Source organism: Hyperoodon ampullatus (assembly GCF_949752795.1).
Source record: "Hyperoodon ampullatus genome assembly, chromosome: 11".
Lineage (NCBI taxonomy): Eukaryota > Metazoa > Chordata > Mammalia > Artiodactyla > Ziphiidae > Hyperoodon > Hyperoodon ampullatus.
In genome coordinates this window covers 51,899,949-51,917,628 of record NC_136924.1, presented here as the reverse complement: position 1 = coordinate 51,917,628, position 17,680 = coordinate 51,899,949, and the positions used below count along the sequence as shown (strand labels likewise).

Below are 17,680 nucleotides of genomic sequence, written 5' to 3'. Positions count from 1 at the left end.
AGAAGATTGTTTAATTTATTATATATCTGTTCAATGTCATGTTACATGGCCATTAAAAAGAATTTAAAAGAATTATATTTATTGATATAGAAATGCATTTACTATATAATAAAGGGAAAAAAGCAAATTTAAAAATTGTGAAATAATAATTTTCCTTTCTGGAAGGGAAAAAATGTATAATACATCTGAGCAAAAAAATGTTTAGAAGAACTGTAAGATTATTTATGGATAATTAAGGTACAGATTCCACTGTTCCTACATTTTCTTTTTTTTTTTTTTTTTTTTGGTAAACTACTGTTTGTATAATGAAAAAAATCTTCAAAAAGGTTCTTGAATAAATACATTTATATGGATTTATTATTACATTCTTTGGCTATTAAAAAAGATCTGCTGGCTTTTATGAGAAACAAATGTATATTCTATAATGCAGATTTTTATTGACTCCGTTCCCAGCTTACAGCTAAGGTATGGCTGGGGTTACATGTTTCGAATGCCATCCCAGCATCCCGAGTGCCATGGGGGTTCCCAGCAGCAATGGGCAGCCAGTGGCTGGGAAGGGTCTGACACTTACCGATCTGGTTGCTTCTAGCTGCAGGCCGTCACAGATGAGGTTAGATTCATATGCTCGTCTTTTCCTCTGTCAAAAGAAATTGGAAAATACATTAGGCCTTCAGTTTTACCAAGGGAACAAAAAGTTGTTTGCTTGTTTTTTTATAAAAAATAAACAACAAACCAATTTGAACCCGATGAAGAGACATATTTGCTCAAAAGAACACAGAAGCAATGAAGGTGTTCTGGCTATTGGTGATTGGGGGTTTGGATTCCTCAGATGGAATGCTGTGGAGAATAACTAGATTCTCTAGGCACTCTGGAAGACCCTTGGTTGTCCCTGTGAGTTTATGGCCATTTGAGGTGCATAAAAGTCTCTGGCTCTGGCACAATTCCAAGGACCTTTTTTGGCTAATGAGAGGTTTTGCACACAAATAGAGCTTTTGGCGTCCCATTCACTGATGTCATTTACCAGAGTTATAGTCCAGATCTGACAGTCTACATTATTAAAATTTTGTTTCTATACCAGACATTCAAATAGTTCAGTTTTGGATGTGTATATTTCATCTTTGCATGCCTTGACCAAATTCAATTTTAAAAACACAGACAATTTTGGCAAAATGCAAATAAATTTTTCTCTCTGCAAGAATGAAATGTTTCTGAAGCTATAAAAAACACCTAAATCTATAAAACTAATTAATTGATAATATATCTGTCCATATTGCATGACCATTTAAAAAGATACAGGATACACCTTATTTATTGATATTAAGTTCTATCTGGCTAGGCTTTTGCTAAGCTGTGTCGTAACTTGTAAGGGAAGCATGTAAAGGTAGAGACTCATTTGACCTTTGAAAAGAATGCTTTTGATGATGAAGGAGTTATGCTGCTTTATGAAAAGAAGAAAATGAGTGGACACAGAGGTTAACCACACAGGGTCTGAAACCAGCCTGCCTGGGTTCAAATCTGATGCCATTACCTATTAGTTCTTTGACCCTTGGCAGGAAACCTAAACTCCCTTGCCTCATTTTCCTCATCTGTAGAATAGAGAAAACTTCACTGGCTTCCTTCTGAGGTTCTCATGAGGATTATATGACTTAAACCACATAAACTTAGAATTTCCATCTTTAATAATCACAAGAGGTGAACTGGGCCAATTCTCCCACTGACGACAACTGAAAAAGCTGCATTAATTTCAGTTTTTAACTTCAGCGTTTAACAAGATAGAGAGGAATTACTGGGTCAATGTCTAGGTAATCCAGTGGGTCAGACAGTCAGGGCACTCTGCCCAGGGAGCAACACTCAAGATTTGCCAAGCGTGGATGGGCAGAGGGGGTGCTGAGCTGCTGTGCTGCAGACAGTGCCTAGACCATGAGAAGCACCTAATAAATGTAGAGTAGGTGCTGCATGTAGAAGGTCAAAGGTGAAAAAATACACCTAGCATTTGACTAAATGTGAGTCCCAGTGGAATCCCTAACATATTTTGTGGAACTATTAGAAACAGAATATTGCTTTATTTTCATATATTTAATGAATAGTTATATAGTACTTACTGTGCCAGACACTGTTCTAAGAGCTTTACAAATATAACACACTTAATTATTTGTTACAACTTGAGCATAGAATAGTCACTTAGAGAAAAACCAGCAAGTGCTATAAATGAACAAGCCAAACTTGCCTAGAAAAACCCAGTGAGATGAGAGCCAGGGGGCCTGGAGGTGCCACTTTCCCATTCTGTTCCCAGCAGGTGGCCGTCCACTCTGCCAGTCTCCCATCCCCCATCTCTGCAATCCACCCTGCTATGTTTCTCAGCCCTCTCCACCCCACATCCACCATACCCCCAACGTCAACTGGGAAGCTGGTTCAGACCCACCCTGCTTTGTACCCAAGCAGTATTTCTTCACCTTAGACCCGAATCCTTATATTGTGATTCCTGCATGGCAGCCCAGTCCTTGTTCCTGATGGCTTCTTTCTTTACTACTGTGTAAAAGCTCTTCTGATCCTTCAAACAACACTTGACAAAGTGCTTGGCACGAGTATATGCCCAATATGTGTTTGTTGAAAGAATATACTCAACAAACACGTATTAATTTGTTCTACAAACATTTCCTGAGAGTATCCTTCAAAGTGCTGAAGATTCAAAGAAGAATTTGAAATAGTCTGCTATAGAGGAACTACAGAGAAACTCAGCGTTCAGTGACCTAGAATTTTCCCCAATACAGAAGGACTGGAACATTCATTCATGAGTCTACGGCACTGTAATGGACATCTGTCATTCTTTTTGGCCACTCAACATTTTAACTCCCACCAGAGCCCACGTCCCCTACAGCAGATAAAAACAGAAACACTCCCGTCCTTTGTCTCCCATGAAGTTCAGCTACTGGCACATGAACTAGGCGCTAGTAATCAGACCACCCACTCTAGACTCTGAGTCAGAAGCTAGAGATGCAAAGAAGTGAGGCCACGCAGAACCCGTTCTGGGGTAGCTGGGAGAGCAGATATCTGTTCCAGAGACAGCAGTGACAGAGGTTTTGGCAGGAGCTTTTGGGGAGCACTGCTGGTCAGTGGCGCCAGAAGCAGCTCTGGGCCCCGGGGAGCAGCCACGCTTCCTCCCAGACCAGCTGTGTAAGTGGGATTTGGGGCATTGCCTCTGGCAGTCTCGTCTCCAGGCTTGTTTGTCCAAGCCTTCCGATGAACCTGTGAGCCCCCTAACATTCTTCTGATAAACTCTTTGTGCGCTTGAATTAGAGCTCATTTCTGTTGCCAGTAAGAATCCTAAAGGAGTAACCACGAACTAAGGAAAACTTGTTAGCCTAAAACCGAAATCACTGTGCAGTGGAGGGAGGGGTGTTCTGTGTAGACCAGACACTCAGACTTCCTCTCTTTCCAGGGAGATGACTCAGCCTGAGGCTGTACAGGGGCAACCCAGATCATCTCACTAGCAAGTCATAAGCAGAATCCAACTGTCTTCTGTATCCTCTAGGAGTCAGGAATAATTTCAGTTAGGACGTGGAGGCTCAGACCCAAGGATTTTAGCTCTTATGAACAGATGTCCTTCTAGTTAGAAGACTAGGAGAATCATTCAAGAGGGGCTTCTCCTGTGGTTTAATGGGTGTGTGAACAATGAAGTGCTGGTAGCGAGAAACCACAAAACTGTGTTAACTGGCTTTACTGGAATTCCATGGTTCCCATCACAGGCCGCCATGAGGCACAGCTGTCTCCTTCCTTGCCCCCCTCCTCCACTGGGGAGCGGTTCCAAACTTTGAAGGAGCTCATCGCATTCCACACCTCACTCCCAGACTCCGCAAGTGCCGTCGCCTCCTTCCTCAGACAAATGCAGCCACTCACGCAAAGTCCTGCACATGCCTTTCTCTCTACCTCTCATAGGTAGACACCATCTCTCTTCCGGTGTCAGGAGATTACTCCCTTTTCCTATCTTTCCTGAGCTTGCTTCGGCAATATCTTTTCTTCTCTTCAGTCCTTTATCTTCATTGCTCTTAGCCAACAAACATCTTAAAAATGTTTCCCATCTTTAAGAATATGAAATCCTGCCTCAGTCCTGGCTGCTCTTCAGTTACTGTTGCCGCCCCTAGAGATGCTTGTCTTTTAATCTCGATATCCTTGGCACTTAGAACGGGCGTAACGTAGAATAAACAGGCAATAAATGTCTGCTGAAAGAATGAATAAGTTGAGTGGACGGTGGGTGGATGGTTGCCTGTTATGTGGGGATTGACCGAGGAATACAAATCACTGCAGTGCAGCAACTGGGCTCCTCTTCCCTGAGGGGCCCCCCACCCCCAAGTGCTCCATGAACTTTTACTTACGGGCATTACAGGACATGGCAGAGAAGGACAGACACAGTTTAATTCTGGAATGTGCTAGCACCAGGTAGCTCTGGGGCATCCAGAACAGGAAGAGGCTTCCTGACCCCTAGGAGTCTGAATGATGAGATGACAAAAGGGGGCCAGTTCAGAGAACCTGGAAGGAAGCGGCCCCATGAGAGGTCAGTTCTGTCATCACACATACCAAACACAAACTACTCCTGTCTCGGTTGTATCAGCTGCATCAACCATGACCGTGACAAGCCACATAGTGCGAGTTAGACATAGTTCCTCCTCTGTGGGATTTCTAGTTGAGGTCATGACTTCTTATCACCTTCATAGGAGTCTATCATCTCGATTTTAGTCTACCAATTGCCCCTTAGCTCTTGTAGTATTGGTCTTCCTTTTACTCCTGGGCATAATGGTTAAGATTCCGAGTGAAAATTCAAATCCTGGTTCTGCCATTTGCTAGCTCTGTGATGTTGGGCAAATAAACTCTCCAAGTATCAGTGGCTTCATCTCAAAGGTGGTAAAGAAAATAGCTTCATCTCGAGGTGTTTTTTTTTTTTTAAGGATTAAATGTGATCATGGGTATAAAGTCCTCAGCATGAGGCTTGACACACAAGCTCTGTAGACATGTCAGCCAAATTACCTTCTTTCTCTGCTTTCAAATATGCTCAACCTCCTCTATTCCTTAAAAAAAAAAAAAAATCCTCTCTACCTTGTAAGCCTTAGAGGCTCACCTCTTTTATTTAATATCAAACATCAGAACAAAAATAAGCAACCCCAATCACTTGGCTTCCACAATGTGCACCTAGTGACATCTTAATCCCTCTAATGGGATACCAATGACACCATTTTACCAGAACTCCAGGAAATGGATCTTAAATATGAGTCGTTTAGCCCTCCCTCTTCTTGACTCTTTATACCACTACATTGTCCTGGTTCTCAGACTACTTTCTTTGATATCTGATGGATGTATATCATTTTCATTCTCTGAAGAAAGAATTAATATTGTTAAAATGGTCATACTACTCAAAGCAATCTACGGACTTAAGGCAATCCCTATCAAAATACCCATGACATTTTTCACAGAACTAGAACAAATAATCCTGAAATTTATATGGAACCACAAAAGACCCAGAATTGCCAAAGCAATCCTGAGAAAAAAGAATGAAGCTGGAGGTATAACCCTTCCAGACTTCACACTATGCTACAAAGCTACAGTAATCAACACAACAAGGTATTGCTCAGAAACAGACACATAGATCAAGGGAACAGAATAGAGAGCCCAGAAATAAACCCATGCACTTATGGTCAATTAATCGATGACAAAGAAGGCAAGAATATACAATGGAGAAGACAGTGTCTTCAACAACTGGTGCTGGGAAAGCTGGACAGCTACATGTAAAACAATGAAATTATAACATCCCCTCATACCATATACAAAAATAAACTCAAAATGGTTTAAAGACCTAAATATAAGATATGACACCATAACACTCCTATAAGTGAATATAGGCAAAACATTCTTGGACATAAATCACAGCAATATCTTCTTAGATCAGTCTCCCAAGGCAAAAGAAATGAAAGCAAAAATAAACAAATGGGACCTAATCAAACTTAAAGCTTTTGTACAGCAAAGGACACATCAATGAAAGGAGAAGACAACCTATGGAATGGGAGGAAATATTTGCAAACAATGAGACAAACAAGGGACTAATATCCAAAATATATAAACAGTTCATACAACTCAATATCAAAAAAAGAAAAAAACAAACAACCTGATTTAAAAATGGACAGAAGACCTGAACAGACATTTTTGCAAAGAAGACATACAGATGGCTAACAGGCACGTGAAAAGATGCTCAACATCACTAATTATTAGAGAAATGCACACCAAAACAACAATGAGATATTATCTCACACCTGTCAGAATGGCTATCATTAAAAAGTCAACAAATAACAAATGCTGGCAAGGATGTGGAGAAAAGGAAACCCTTGTATACTGCTGGTAGGAATGTAAATTGGTGCAGCCACTAGGGAAGCCAATATGGAGTTTCCTCAAAAAACTAAAAATACAACTGCTATATTATCCAGCAATTCCACTCCTGGGTATAGACTGGGAAAAAACAAAAACTCTGAAAAGATACATGCACCCTAATGTTCATAGCAGCACTGTTTATAATAGCCAAGACATGGAAGCAACCCAACAACTGGCTTAAAGAAGATGTGATACATACACAGATGCATGCACACACACACGATGGAATACTACTCAACCATAAAAGGAATGAAGTACTGCCATTTGCAGCAACATGGATGGACCTAAAGATTATTAGGCTTAGTGAAATAAGACACACAGAGAAAGACAAATACTATATGATAGCATTTATATGTGGAATCTAAAATATAATACAAATGAATGTATATACAAAACAGAAACAGATTATTTTATTTCTAATTGTTGGATATTTAGGTTGTTTCTAATTTTTCACAATTATGAAGGTACGTGTAATTTTAATTTCTTTAATATGTACTGCTATACTGCCATAGAGAAAAGTTGTACTAATTTATCCTTAGTTCTTATTTGGTCTTTACAAAGAACTCCTGTGAAATTTACCTGATATCTCTCAATAATTGGTAGACCTTGGAGTTGGTTTATAATGCCCTCTATTTTACCACTAACTATAAATACTTAAATAGTTGAATCAAGGATAGAACATTTTTATTTGCTTAAACATGTTAATATATCACCTTGGTGTTACTTTGATAAGACAGTTCTTGTTATTTCCCTTTGGCATGGCAATTCACAAAAAACTAGTGGAATATTTTAAAAATTGATCAAAAAATTTTTCTTGGTTTGTCAGGTAGCTAAAGTAAATTAGCATATGTGCTATATTTGTCAAACAGGCACATATCAGGAGAAGACTGCTTACTTAAGAAAAGGTTGCTTAAATTTATTTAATATGAAATCAGCAGCTTTACTGCTCTGTAGAATTTACACTTGGATAAGTCACAGTGGTTTTTTCTTTTTTTTTTAATAGATCTTTATTGGAGTATAATTGCTTCATAATACTGTGTTAGTCTCTGTTGTACAACAAACTGAATCAGCCATATGCATACATATATCCCCATATCCCCTCCCTCTTGAGCCTCCCTACTATCCTCCCTATCCCACCCCCTAGGTCATCACAAAGCACAGAGCTGATCTCCCTGTGCTATGCTGCTGCTTCGCACTAGCTAACTGTTTTACATTCGGTAGTGTATATATGTCAGTGCTACTCTCCCACTTTGTCCCAGCTTCCCCTCCCCCACCATGTCCCCAAGTCCATTCTCTACGTCTACATCTTTATTTCTGCCCTGCCACTAGGTTCATCAGTACCATTTTTCTTTTTAGATTCCATATATATGCGTTAGCATACGGTATTTATTTTCTCTTTCTAACTTACTTCACTCTGTATGACAGACTCTAGGTCCATCCACCTCACTACAAATAACTCAATTTCATTTCTTTTTATGGCTGAGTAATAGTCCATTGTATATATGTGACACATCTTCTTTACCCATTCATCTGTCAATGGACACTTAGGTTGCTTTCATGTCCTGGCTATTGTAAACAGTGCTGCAATGAAAATTGTGGTACATGTCTCTTTTTGAATTATGTTTTTCTCAGGGTATATGCCCAGTAGTGGGATTGCTGGGTCATATGGTAGTTCTATTTTTAGTTTTTTAAGGAACCTCCATACTGTTCTCCATAGTGGTTGTATCAATTTACATTCTCACCAACAGTGCAGGAGGGTTCCTTTTTCACCACACCCTTTCCAGAATTTATTGTTTCTAGATTTTTTGATAATGGCCATTCTGACTGGTGTGAGGTGATACCTCATTGTGGTTTTGATTTGCATTTTTCTAACAATTAGTGATGCTGAGAAGCTTTTCATGTGCCTCTTGGCCATCTGTATGTCTTCTTTGGTGAAATGTCTATTTAGGTTTTCCACCCATTTTTTAATTGAATTGTTTGTTTTTTTGATATTGAGCTCCATGAGCTGTTTGTATATTTTGGAGACTAATCCTTTGTTGATTGTTTCATCTGCAAATATTTTCTCCCATTCTGAGGATTGTCTTTTCGTCTTATTTATGGTTTCCTTTGCTGTGCAAAAGCTTTGAAGTTTAATTAGGTCCCATTTGTTTATTTTTGTTTTTATTTCCATTAATCTAGGAGATGGGTCAAAAAAGATCTTGCTGTGGTTTATGTCAAAAAGTGTAACAGTGTTCTTGACATTTAAAAAAAATTAGGGTAGAGCTGTCTTCCATGTTAAAAATGAAAGAAAATTAATATTGCATATTGCCTGACATAGCCATTGCTCAATAAATATTTGTTGAATAAATGAATATCTGAGGCCACACAATTTTTAGCTAAAAATTATCTATGTGCCTTATTGGAACCCTTACATGTAAGAACCTAAACCTATGTTTATAGTCTATGATATGTGTTTGGCAGCACAAAGTGACTAAACCAGACTCACTGGCTCTGAGAAAAGCCCAGCCATATACTAGATGGTGCTGTAAGTTCCTCTATCTCTAGGGGAGCAAATTCACTGGGACTGTAACCTGGATTTTTTTTTTTTTTTAACCTACTTCTAGCAAATCCAAAGTGACTGTAATCATTGAGGACTTATGGACATCACAAAAAGATGCATATGATTCTACTACTGTCAGTGGAGAATGGTACTGGGGGTTTTAAGCAGAGAAGGACAAGAGCACTTATCCCACCCCAGAAACTGGAATTTTATTCATACCTCTTTTGGGATGTTAATAAAGCTGTCAGAGAAATAAAGAATAAAGCAATCAAAATCACAAAGGACAGACTGGCATAATTAAGGCAGCTTTCTGTCCCCTAAGCACCTGAGATTACACATCTCATTTGGTTTAGTAGAGTCATTGTTGGGAAGGACTTGCTTTTGAATTATACAGTAATAATACTGATTTTAAACACCAATTTTTATCATTTGCTTTATGTCACCTAGCTTTTATGCATAAAAAGCAGGGGTTGCAATGTCTAAGAAGTAAGATTACTAAATACACTGTGATGATAATAAATCAGCATAAACCAGTAGGGATTAATGAAATATATGAATAGATTAATTTCAAATATTCTTCCAGCTTTGTTAGGAAAAATACTGATGGTGCCATCACTGTATTTTTGAACCTGCCAATCTTTGTTACACCTATGAAGATGGATGAGAAATAAGCCAAAGGTACTTAAATTGTGCAAAAAAACTACTCTCATTACTCAGAGTGCTTCTTATTACTTATATATCATGTGCGCAAGAAGGTTTGGTAAGCAGGAATAAATTATTTAATCGGGACTTAATTTAAATTCACGTGTTGGTGATAAAACATTGAACTTTAGTGGACGGACCTGATGAGGGATTTACTCAAGTAGGTGATGTATGTTCGCGAGGGACAGAAAACAGACGAGCATCCTAAATGGTAAGCATAGAAAGGAAGTGAATATTTACCTGAAGCTTATTTCCAACTCTTCTTTTTAAATTAACATTTTTGGTGTCATTACAAAAATAAACAAATGGTAACTTAGAAAACAGACATTTTCTGAGAAGGAAAAAAATCATCTGTTATCAATCCACTAAGATAACTACTGTAAACACTTCAGGGCAATGTTTTCCAAACTAACCTACCTGTTTATATGAACAACCTGCAGTGCTTGCTTAAAATGCAGCTTCTAGGGCCCCTCTCCTGGAGATTCTGGCTCAGTACGCACAGGATGGGGCCTGGGGACTGGATAAATTAGTTTTAACAAGCAAAGCAGATGACTCTTATCATCAGACAAGTTTATACTATTTTTTTAGGACACATCTTTTCTGTGCATATAAGCAGCTTTCTTTTATGATTATTTATCCCCTTCAAGCCTGAGAATTTGGTATAGTTGATTTTTCCCAACCCTTCACCCTTTTACAGACGACCCTTTAAAAAAGTGAGACACAGGTGGCTGTTGGGACCAGGGCAAATGACAGTTTCATTCAAAACTGACTCAGAAGGACTAATCGGGAAAAGGATTTTCTCTTCTCCACATCTTTCTGGGATGAAATGGAATAATCAGATTTTACTTTTCAGGATTTCACTGTCTTGTTTGTCTGTCTTTAAGGATTGAGCCCAAGGACACTTCCTATTTTGGAAATAAGAATCAAGATTCAGATTCACTGCTCTTGTGCTGAGTACTCAAAAATAAAACCGAATATGCTTATACCAGCAACACATCTTGTAGTTGTAATTTGAAACTGCTGATTCTAATTTAATTTATTCCTTTTAACCTACAATCTTAGTTTAAGCAAGTAGGGTGTAAAGGAAGGAGATAAAAATATAAAGAGCTCCCTGCTTTAGTCTAAAATTTTAAGGACTTAAAGCTAAACTTGATTTCAAACCTGAAAACAAAAGACAGAACACCTACCAAAAGTTATCTGAGAAGGTGAGACCACCCAACACTGGTTGCCATCATCACTTAATCTAGCCTAATATTTTTCATGGACTATTTGTAGCAAATATGTCATTACCAAGAATTTTAAAATATCATTCTGATTCTTCATAATCCCCTTCTGCCATCCCTTTATTTTTTCAATTTGGAGAGTGTATGGCAACATTAAGTCGACTCAATCATGCCTCCCCCTTTAAGGGGCTCCATGGGACAAATTTCTTTCTGGGGGATCTTTAGACCAGAAAGATTGTATTTCTTTTGAACAACCAGTTTTGTTTTTATTGTGTTGAAACTTTAAACCATGCTATTGACAACATCCTCTATTTTCTTTGGCTACTAGGGAACTCAGAGGCAAATTTGCAGATGAACTCTTAACTTCTGAATAGGACCTTATGGTTAATAATAAATCATTTTGTTTATTACTTTGACACATGGCTTCATTTTATTTTTCTGGCTTTTACATTTCTGTCACCTTGATTTCCTCATCTATATTTTTGGTATATTCTGTAAGTGACCTCAAATACTTTTTAATGAATTATAAATAAACTATGTTAATGTAGTATTAGCATAAGCAGGAAGCTAATGACTATAAAAATTATACATTGCATGTTAAAGCCAATAGTGAATGATGTTTGAGTTATCTATACTGTTAGTTATCATCTTATTAGCCACAAATAATCATATACTTAATGCACATAAGACTTACTGATAAATAAAGCAATGTGATCACCTTGATACAAAAAAAAAAGCATTTGATAAATTTTAAAACCCAATTATAAAAACTCACAGCAACCTAGGACTAGAAGGGAACTCCTTTAACTTTTTAAAAGAAAACTACCAAAAATTTATAGTAAATGTGATATTTAATGGTTGAAAATTTAGAATCATTTGCATCAAAATCAGCAATACAGTGGTGACTATTATGTGTTACTGGTTTTATTCAAGAGGTCTTAGCCATATCACTTGGATAAGAAAAAGAATGAAGTATAAAGAAAGGTACAGCAAAACTGTCACTTGTAGACAATATGGTCTTCTTTTGAGAAAACTTAAAACAAGCGTTAGAAACTATTAGAACTAAAAAGTTTATCAAGGTAACTAGATACAACTTATAAAAAACCAAGACTTTTAACACACACAATAATCAATCACAAACTGCAATTTAAAATATGTCTGACAACAGCAACAAAAATTTAATATAATAGCTAATAAAATGTATAAGATCCTCATAGATATTATTATAAAACTTTACTAAAGTATGTAAAACCTCAATAAATGGAGTGACATACTGTGTTCAACAAATTAGAACTTTTTGATGAACTTTTAACCATTTGCAAAGAGATCTCATTTAGCTTCTGGGTAGAGTTCCAGCCTCATGATAAGTCATCTAAAACAATGGATAACAGCTTTAAAAGCTCAAAGGGGGCTTCCCTGGTGGCACAGTGGTTAAGAATCCACCTGCCACGGCAGGGTACAGGGGTTCAAGCCCTGGTCCGGGAAGATCCCACATGCCGCAGAGCAACTAGGCCCGTGCGCCACAACTACTGAGCCTGTACTCTACAGCTCACCAGCCACACTGAAGCCCACACGCCTAGAGCCCGTGCTCCTCAACAAGAGAAGCCACTGCAATGAGAAGCCTGTGTACCGCAGCAAAGAGCAGCCCCCGCTCGCTGCAACTAGAGAAAGCCCGCACGCAGCAAGGAAGACCCAATGCAGCCAAAAATAATAAATAAATTAAAAAAAAAAAAAAGCTCAAAGGATCTGTAACCAATTAGTCAGTTGTCTCATATAATTTGAAAGTTTGGATATAATTTAATTCAACACTCATTTTTTGGAAAATTTCTTATTCTGTAGTCTCCACTGGCCAGATTCACTAAAGAATTCTTAAGGTCAGATATACAATACAAACTTATACTTCCATATATAAACTTTTCACCACCTTCAAGGAAATAAACTTTCCATCAACTTTTAGGAATGGATTCTGCTGATAAAAAAGTAAATATCGATAAATAATAACACATTCAGGATTTCTTATACTGTTATTGTGCTATCTAGACCTTTCTACCCTCTTTACCATCATCTGCATTATATCATTACTTGGTCATAAACACATCTGTTTGAAGGGAGGCCAAGTGTCAGACAAAATGAAATTCAGAATTGATCAGTTCTGCCACTGGTTAGCAGTCTTGGATAAAGGAAATGGAAGAGACCGTGACTAACAAAACTGAGCAGGAAGAGTTCGAGAAATACATGGGAATTTGTTTTATTTAAAACATTTTTGCGGGCTTCCCTGGTGGCGCAGTGGTTGGGAGTCCGCCTGCCGATGCAGGGGACGCGGGTTCGTGCCCCGGTCTGGGAGGATCCCACATGCCGCGGAGCGGCTGGGCCCGTGAGCCGTGGCCGCTGAGCCTGTGCTCCGGAGCCTGTGCTCCGCAAGGGGAGAGGCCACAACAGTGAGAGGCCCGCCTACCGCAAAAAAAAAAAAAAAAAAAAAAAAAAAAAAAAAAAAAAAAACATTTTTGCTCTTCACAACATAGAGCAAACCTATTTATATATATATTTAATCATGTGCTGTGCCAGGCATTGCTGGCTGCCTATTCAACAGCCATTCTCCCTTCTTTTTTTTTTTTTTTTCTCCCTTCTTCATTACTAAGAAAAGCCTGATGGTTTGTCAGATACTGGGTGATCAGGTGATTCAAGAGAGGAAAGACTAGTCTTGATTAATCTATGTTAATGATGGTAATTCCATTCATCTTGCCAGTAGTTGGTTTAGGAATAGACCTGTGATAGACAGTCAACAGTAAAAGGAAGAGGGGAGCTTTCTTCCCCCTTCAAAAGGACCATGAGAAAGGGCATTCCCTCTTTCTGCCTCTGGATGTCTGGAAATGCAGCAAACATCATGTAACAAAGTGAAGACAGTTTAAGAACAGCCAACATTTGAGGATGGCAGGGCGGAAGGGTGAAATGAACCTCAATTCCTGATGTCCTCATTAAGCCAATAAATTACCTAACTCAGAAATGCTCCTATGTCCGGGCTATTTCTTAAATGAGAGAATTATTATTTCCTTTTAGCGTTTAAGCCATTTTGAGTTTGGTTTTCCTGTTACTTGCAGTAAAAAAAAAAAAAAAACATTCAAACTGATTCTGTGCCACGGACAGCAGTACTAGCTAAGCGAACACTTATTATTGGAACAACTTATGATCATCCTCATGTGTAATCTAAACGTAAATGGTTTATGCTTTTTAAAGGGAGGTTTGAAGTTCTGAGTTATTTTCACTAATATAAGGGACAAAGTTGCATGATATTTGGAGGTTTGGTGTAGAAAAATAATTTCTATTTTGCTCATGTGCAGATGCAGCCTTTTGCTCTTCTATGTTTTGAATACTCATAGCCCTATCAGTTCTACCTTTCTCCACCTCTAAGCAAGAACTTAACAATATTTTTTAGATCAGCCCCTGGCAAAGTCAACCTTGGTGTTGTTTTAGGAAATCAATATGATTTAGACATACTTTTTTATTCCCTCTCAAAGAAAGAAGAGTTTTGAAATTGCCTTTCCTTGGCGTTATGTTAAATCCTGAATATGTCCTGACAGGGAGTATGATGGAACGCACAAATGATTTTTCAATTAATAAAAATGTGATTCCAAAGCTGAGCTTCGAATTCTAAATTAAGTAATATGTATAAACAGAGACTCAAAACACTTCAAAGCACAGCTTATAAAAGCCAACATCATGGTGTATCAAGCCATGAGTTCAGGAATTGCCAAAATTAATGATGATTTTTTTCTCTTGATTTATGAGAGTTACTCCAGGACCTACGTTTCTGTGTAAAGCAAATGCAGACCTTATTAATAATGTAAGAGGCTCTAGGACTCCTTTACCATGGCAGAGAAGCTCTTGTCTAAAACCAGAACTGTTTCCTCTATACTTTAATGGATTACGTTTGTTTAACTTACTTTATATAGTGCTCAATTCTGTTCCATTGGCATATGGATGCCTAATTAATATTTGATGATGGTGACCATGACTGAACAGAAGATATCTTAGTGTCCACAGGAAAATGATAAAATTCTGTAAGCTAGTTTCTTCTAGTGATAAAATTATATAAAAACAGGAGAGTGATGCCTTTTCATACCAGTGCATTTAAGAAAACCCCAAATAAAAGGTAAGGTATAAGAATTAACATCTATTTAATTTAATTGTTTTATTTAATCCTAACCATAATCCTCTGGACTAGGTACTGGGATTCCCATTTTCCTAAATCTAAGGTGTCATTGGTTGTATAGTGAGCCAATATTTTATCTACCAATAAGAAAAAATGCAGCCAATGAAATTATGATACACCTTTTTTAAGATGTACCTTGATTTCAGAGATGTCAAAATGTAAAAATAACAGGCATCTCAAAAATAATAAAAAAGTACGATTCTGATAAGAAAATTCATCCAAGTCACACAGCCAGTTGGTAGCTGTGGCAAAGACAAGCCGCTGTCCACCAAAAACTCATGTTCCCCGTCCACAGCATGGAGTTCCTACTGAGAAATGGCTCTCCGGCCAGAAACTATGCTTTCCACCTTCCAGAATTCTGACCAACAGAATGTGAACACAACTGATATAGTCAGTTCCAGTCCAAAGAGGTAAAGAAGCACGAGTACTTTCTTCATTCTCTCTCTCATTCCATCTACCATTTATTGATGCTCAGGATGATCTTAGAAACTACCTGGTGAAAATGGCAAAGCCTCTGTGTCAGCCTGGGTTCCTGAATGACTGCAAGGAACAAAGCCCTGCCTGTACCCCCAAACCACTGTGCCAGATAGGGATGCCACATTTGTTTGACACGAGCAATAAGTAAACTTTTATCAGGCCACTGTAATCCGAGGCTAGTGTTACCTCAACTAGAATTATTTCATATAATACAGTGGCAGAATTAGAATTTGAATGTCAGGTTCCAAGAGCACAGGTTCGAGATTCAAGACAAGAGTTTGAACCATAGCTCCACCAGTTCTTACACTAGAGTCCATGAACTTGGGCAGTCATTTAACCTATGGATCAAGTTTGTCATCCAGAATGGTATGAAAATAAAAGGCACCTCATAGACTGTTCTCAGGATTAAATGAGAAAATGCATGCAAAATGCATGGATCATCCATGTGTTAGCACTCTCTGAATGCTGGTTGTTATTACACTTGCTGTCATTGTTAATCATTAGCTTCCTTTCATACCTAGTTGCAAATCGCCAAGTGTGCTTTTAATGTAAATCTCTTCTACAGATAGAAAGTGCCATTCCTCTGAAGAAAGTCCACCTTCAGCTTAAGAGCCTGAGGAAGTTTCTGTTCCAAACTTTAAGAAGTTAAAAAAAATTTTTTTCTGTTACCATGCCTTGAGGGAACGATGAACAGAGAAAATATGAAGGTATGTTCGTTGTATGATATTTCAAACACCAGTTTCACTTTATTGCTTACATAAAAATAGCACTTTATTTTTTCATTTCACAATATTATAAGGAATAAAAAGAAAATAGGATAAAAAACTTACCCTTTGTTTTTCATTTGAACCCTTTTTATTGGTCTCTTTTCTACTTTCATCTTCATACACTAGAACAAAGTCAATTCTTCGCTGACCATCATTAAAAAAGAGGGAGTCAGGTTTTCCATTAAATTCTTCCTGTGTGGATAGAAAAATAAATTTTAATATAGTTTTTTTAAAAGTGCCAATTTATAAGTGTTTATTTCCTAGCTTTAATAGATATATCAGTATGTTTACAGAGAAAGAGAAATAAATCCATAACTAGTTACTTGACCAAGAGGGCATGGTCACATGATCTTTGCAAGCATAGTCTGTTCTTGGTGAAAGAAGTCCTTGAATTGAGCAGGTTAGCATTATTCTACAAATGTATGGGAAAATATCAGCATTATGAATGTAACACAGTTATCCCAGAATTATTCCCACCTGGATGAGCAAAAGAAGTATCAAGTTTGGAAATGAACACAGTAACCAGAGATGACTATCTGAAGGACCAAAGTTCATTTAACAAGAGAAAAAAAATCTAAGACAAAGCACTGTTTATGAAAATCTCATCCTACCTTTGCCATATTTTCTAACCTTTTCATCAATTTTCATGACTTCTCTCTGAATCTCATCACTTTATAGAAAGTATCATTTTATAACCGTTTTAAACAAATGCCAGAAAATGCTTTGATACACACAAAAGATACACTGGTCATTGGTATTTGTCCCCAAATCCACACAAGATACCCCCTCACTCCAAGCAAAAAACAAGCAAACAAACAAAAATCCTAGCAACAAGAACAAATAAATGAGCCTTTAATTTAGAGCTTAAAAGCCTTATGGTGTAAAAACAAAGTCATAACGGCAGAACACAGACCTAATACAGTTTAAAACAATCTCTATTACCTTATGGATTTGGATAGAATTGTTTTAATTTGCTCTAAGGAAAGGCTTGAGTTTGTGTTTCTCAAACAGCTGGTCAGACTGCTTATGTGAATGTTGTTTAAGAATCAGAATATTTTTTTAACTGACAAGTAATACTTTTCAATTTTTCATTTTTTTTCCATTAAAAGTCATGGGGAGGTTGCATTTTGCAGGCATTTGGTGGAACCCCTTAATCATTAAATGTGATTAATTCTTCTCTTCATTCAGCATCAGTTAGTACTACACACATCACCTTATTTTACCGCCACCAGTTTCCCATTTTCTTCACACTTTGGAGAAGATGTATTTTTTTTTGCTAAACATATACAAACTGATACTTGTCCCTCCTTTCCTCTTTTCTACCACAGAGCAGCTAAACAGTGTGACT

At 37.6% G+C, this 17,680-nt stretch overlaps 1 protein-coding gene across 1 annotated transcript in view; it reads right to left on the bottom strand.

Annotated features, from left to right (window-relative positions):
• ANO6 (anoctamin 6) overlaps positions 1-17,680 on the bottom strand; it is a gene marked incomplete at both ends in the record, with an annotated part of 210,594 nt that overhangs the window by 72,093 nt on the left and 120,821 nt on the right. The window contains 2 exons of the mRNA XM_079715964.1: positions 572-637; positions 16,396-16,524. Coding sequence (XP_079572090.1) covers positions 572-637; positions 16,396-16,524 — 195 coding nt within the window. The remainder of the gene's footprint in view (positions 1-571; positions 638-16,395; positions 16,525-17,680) is intronic.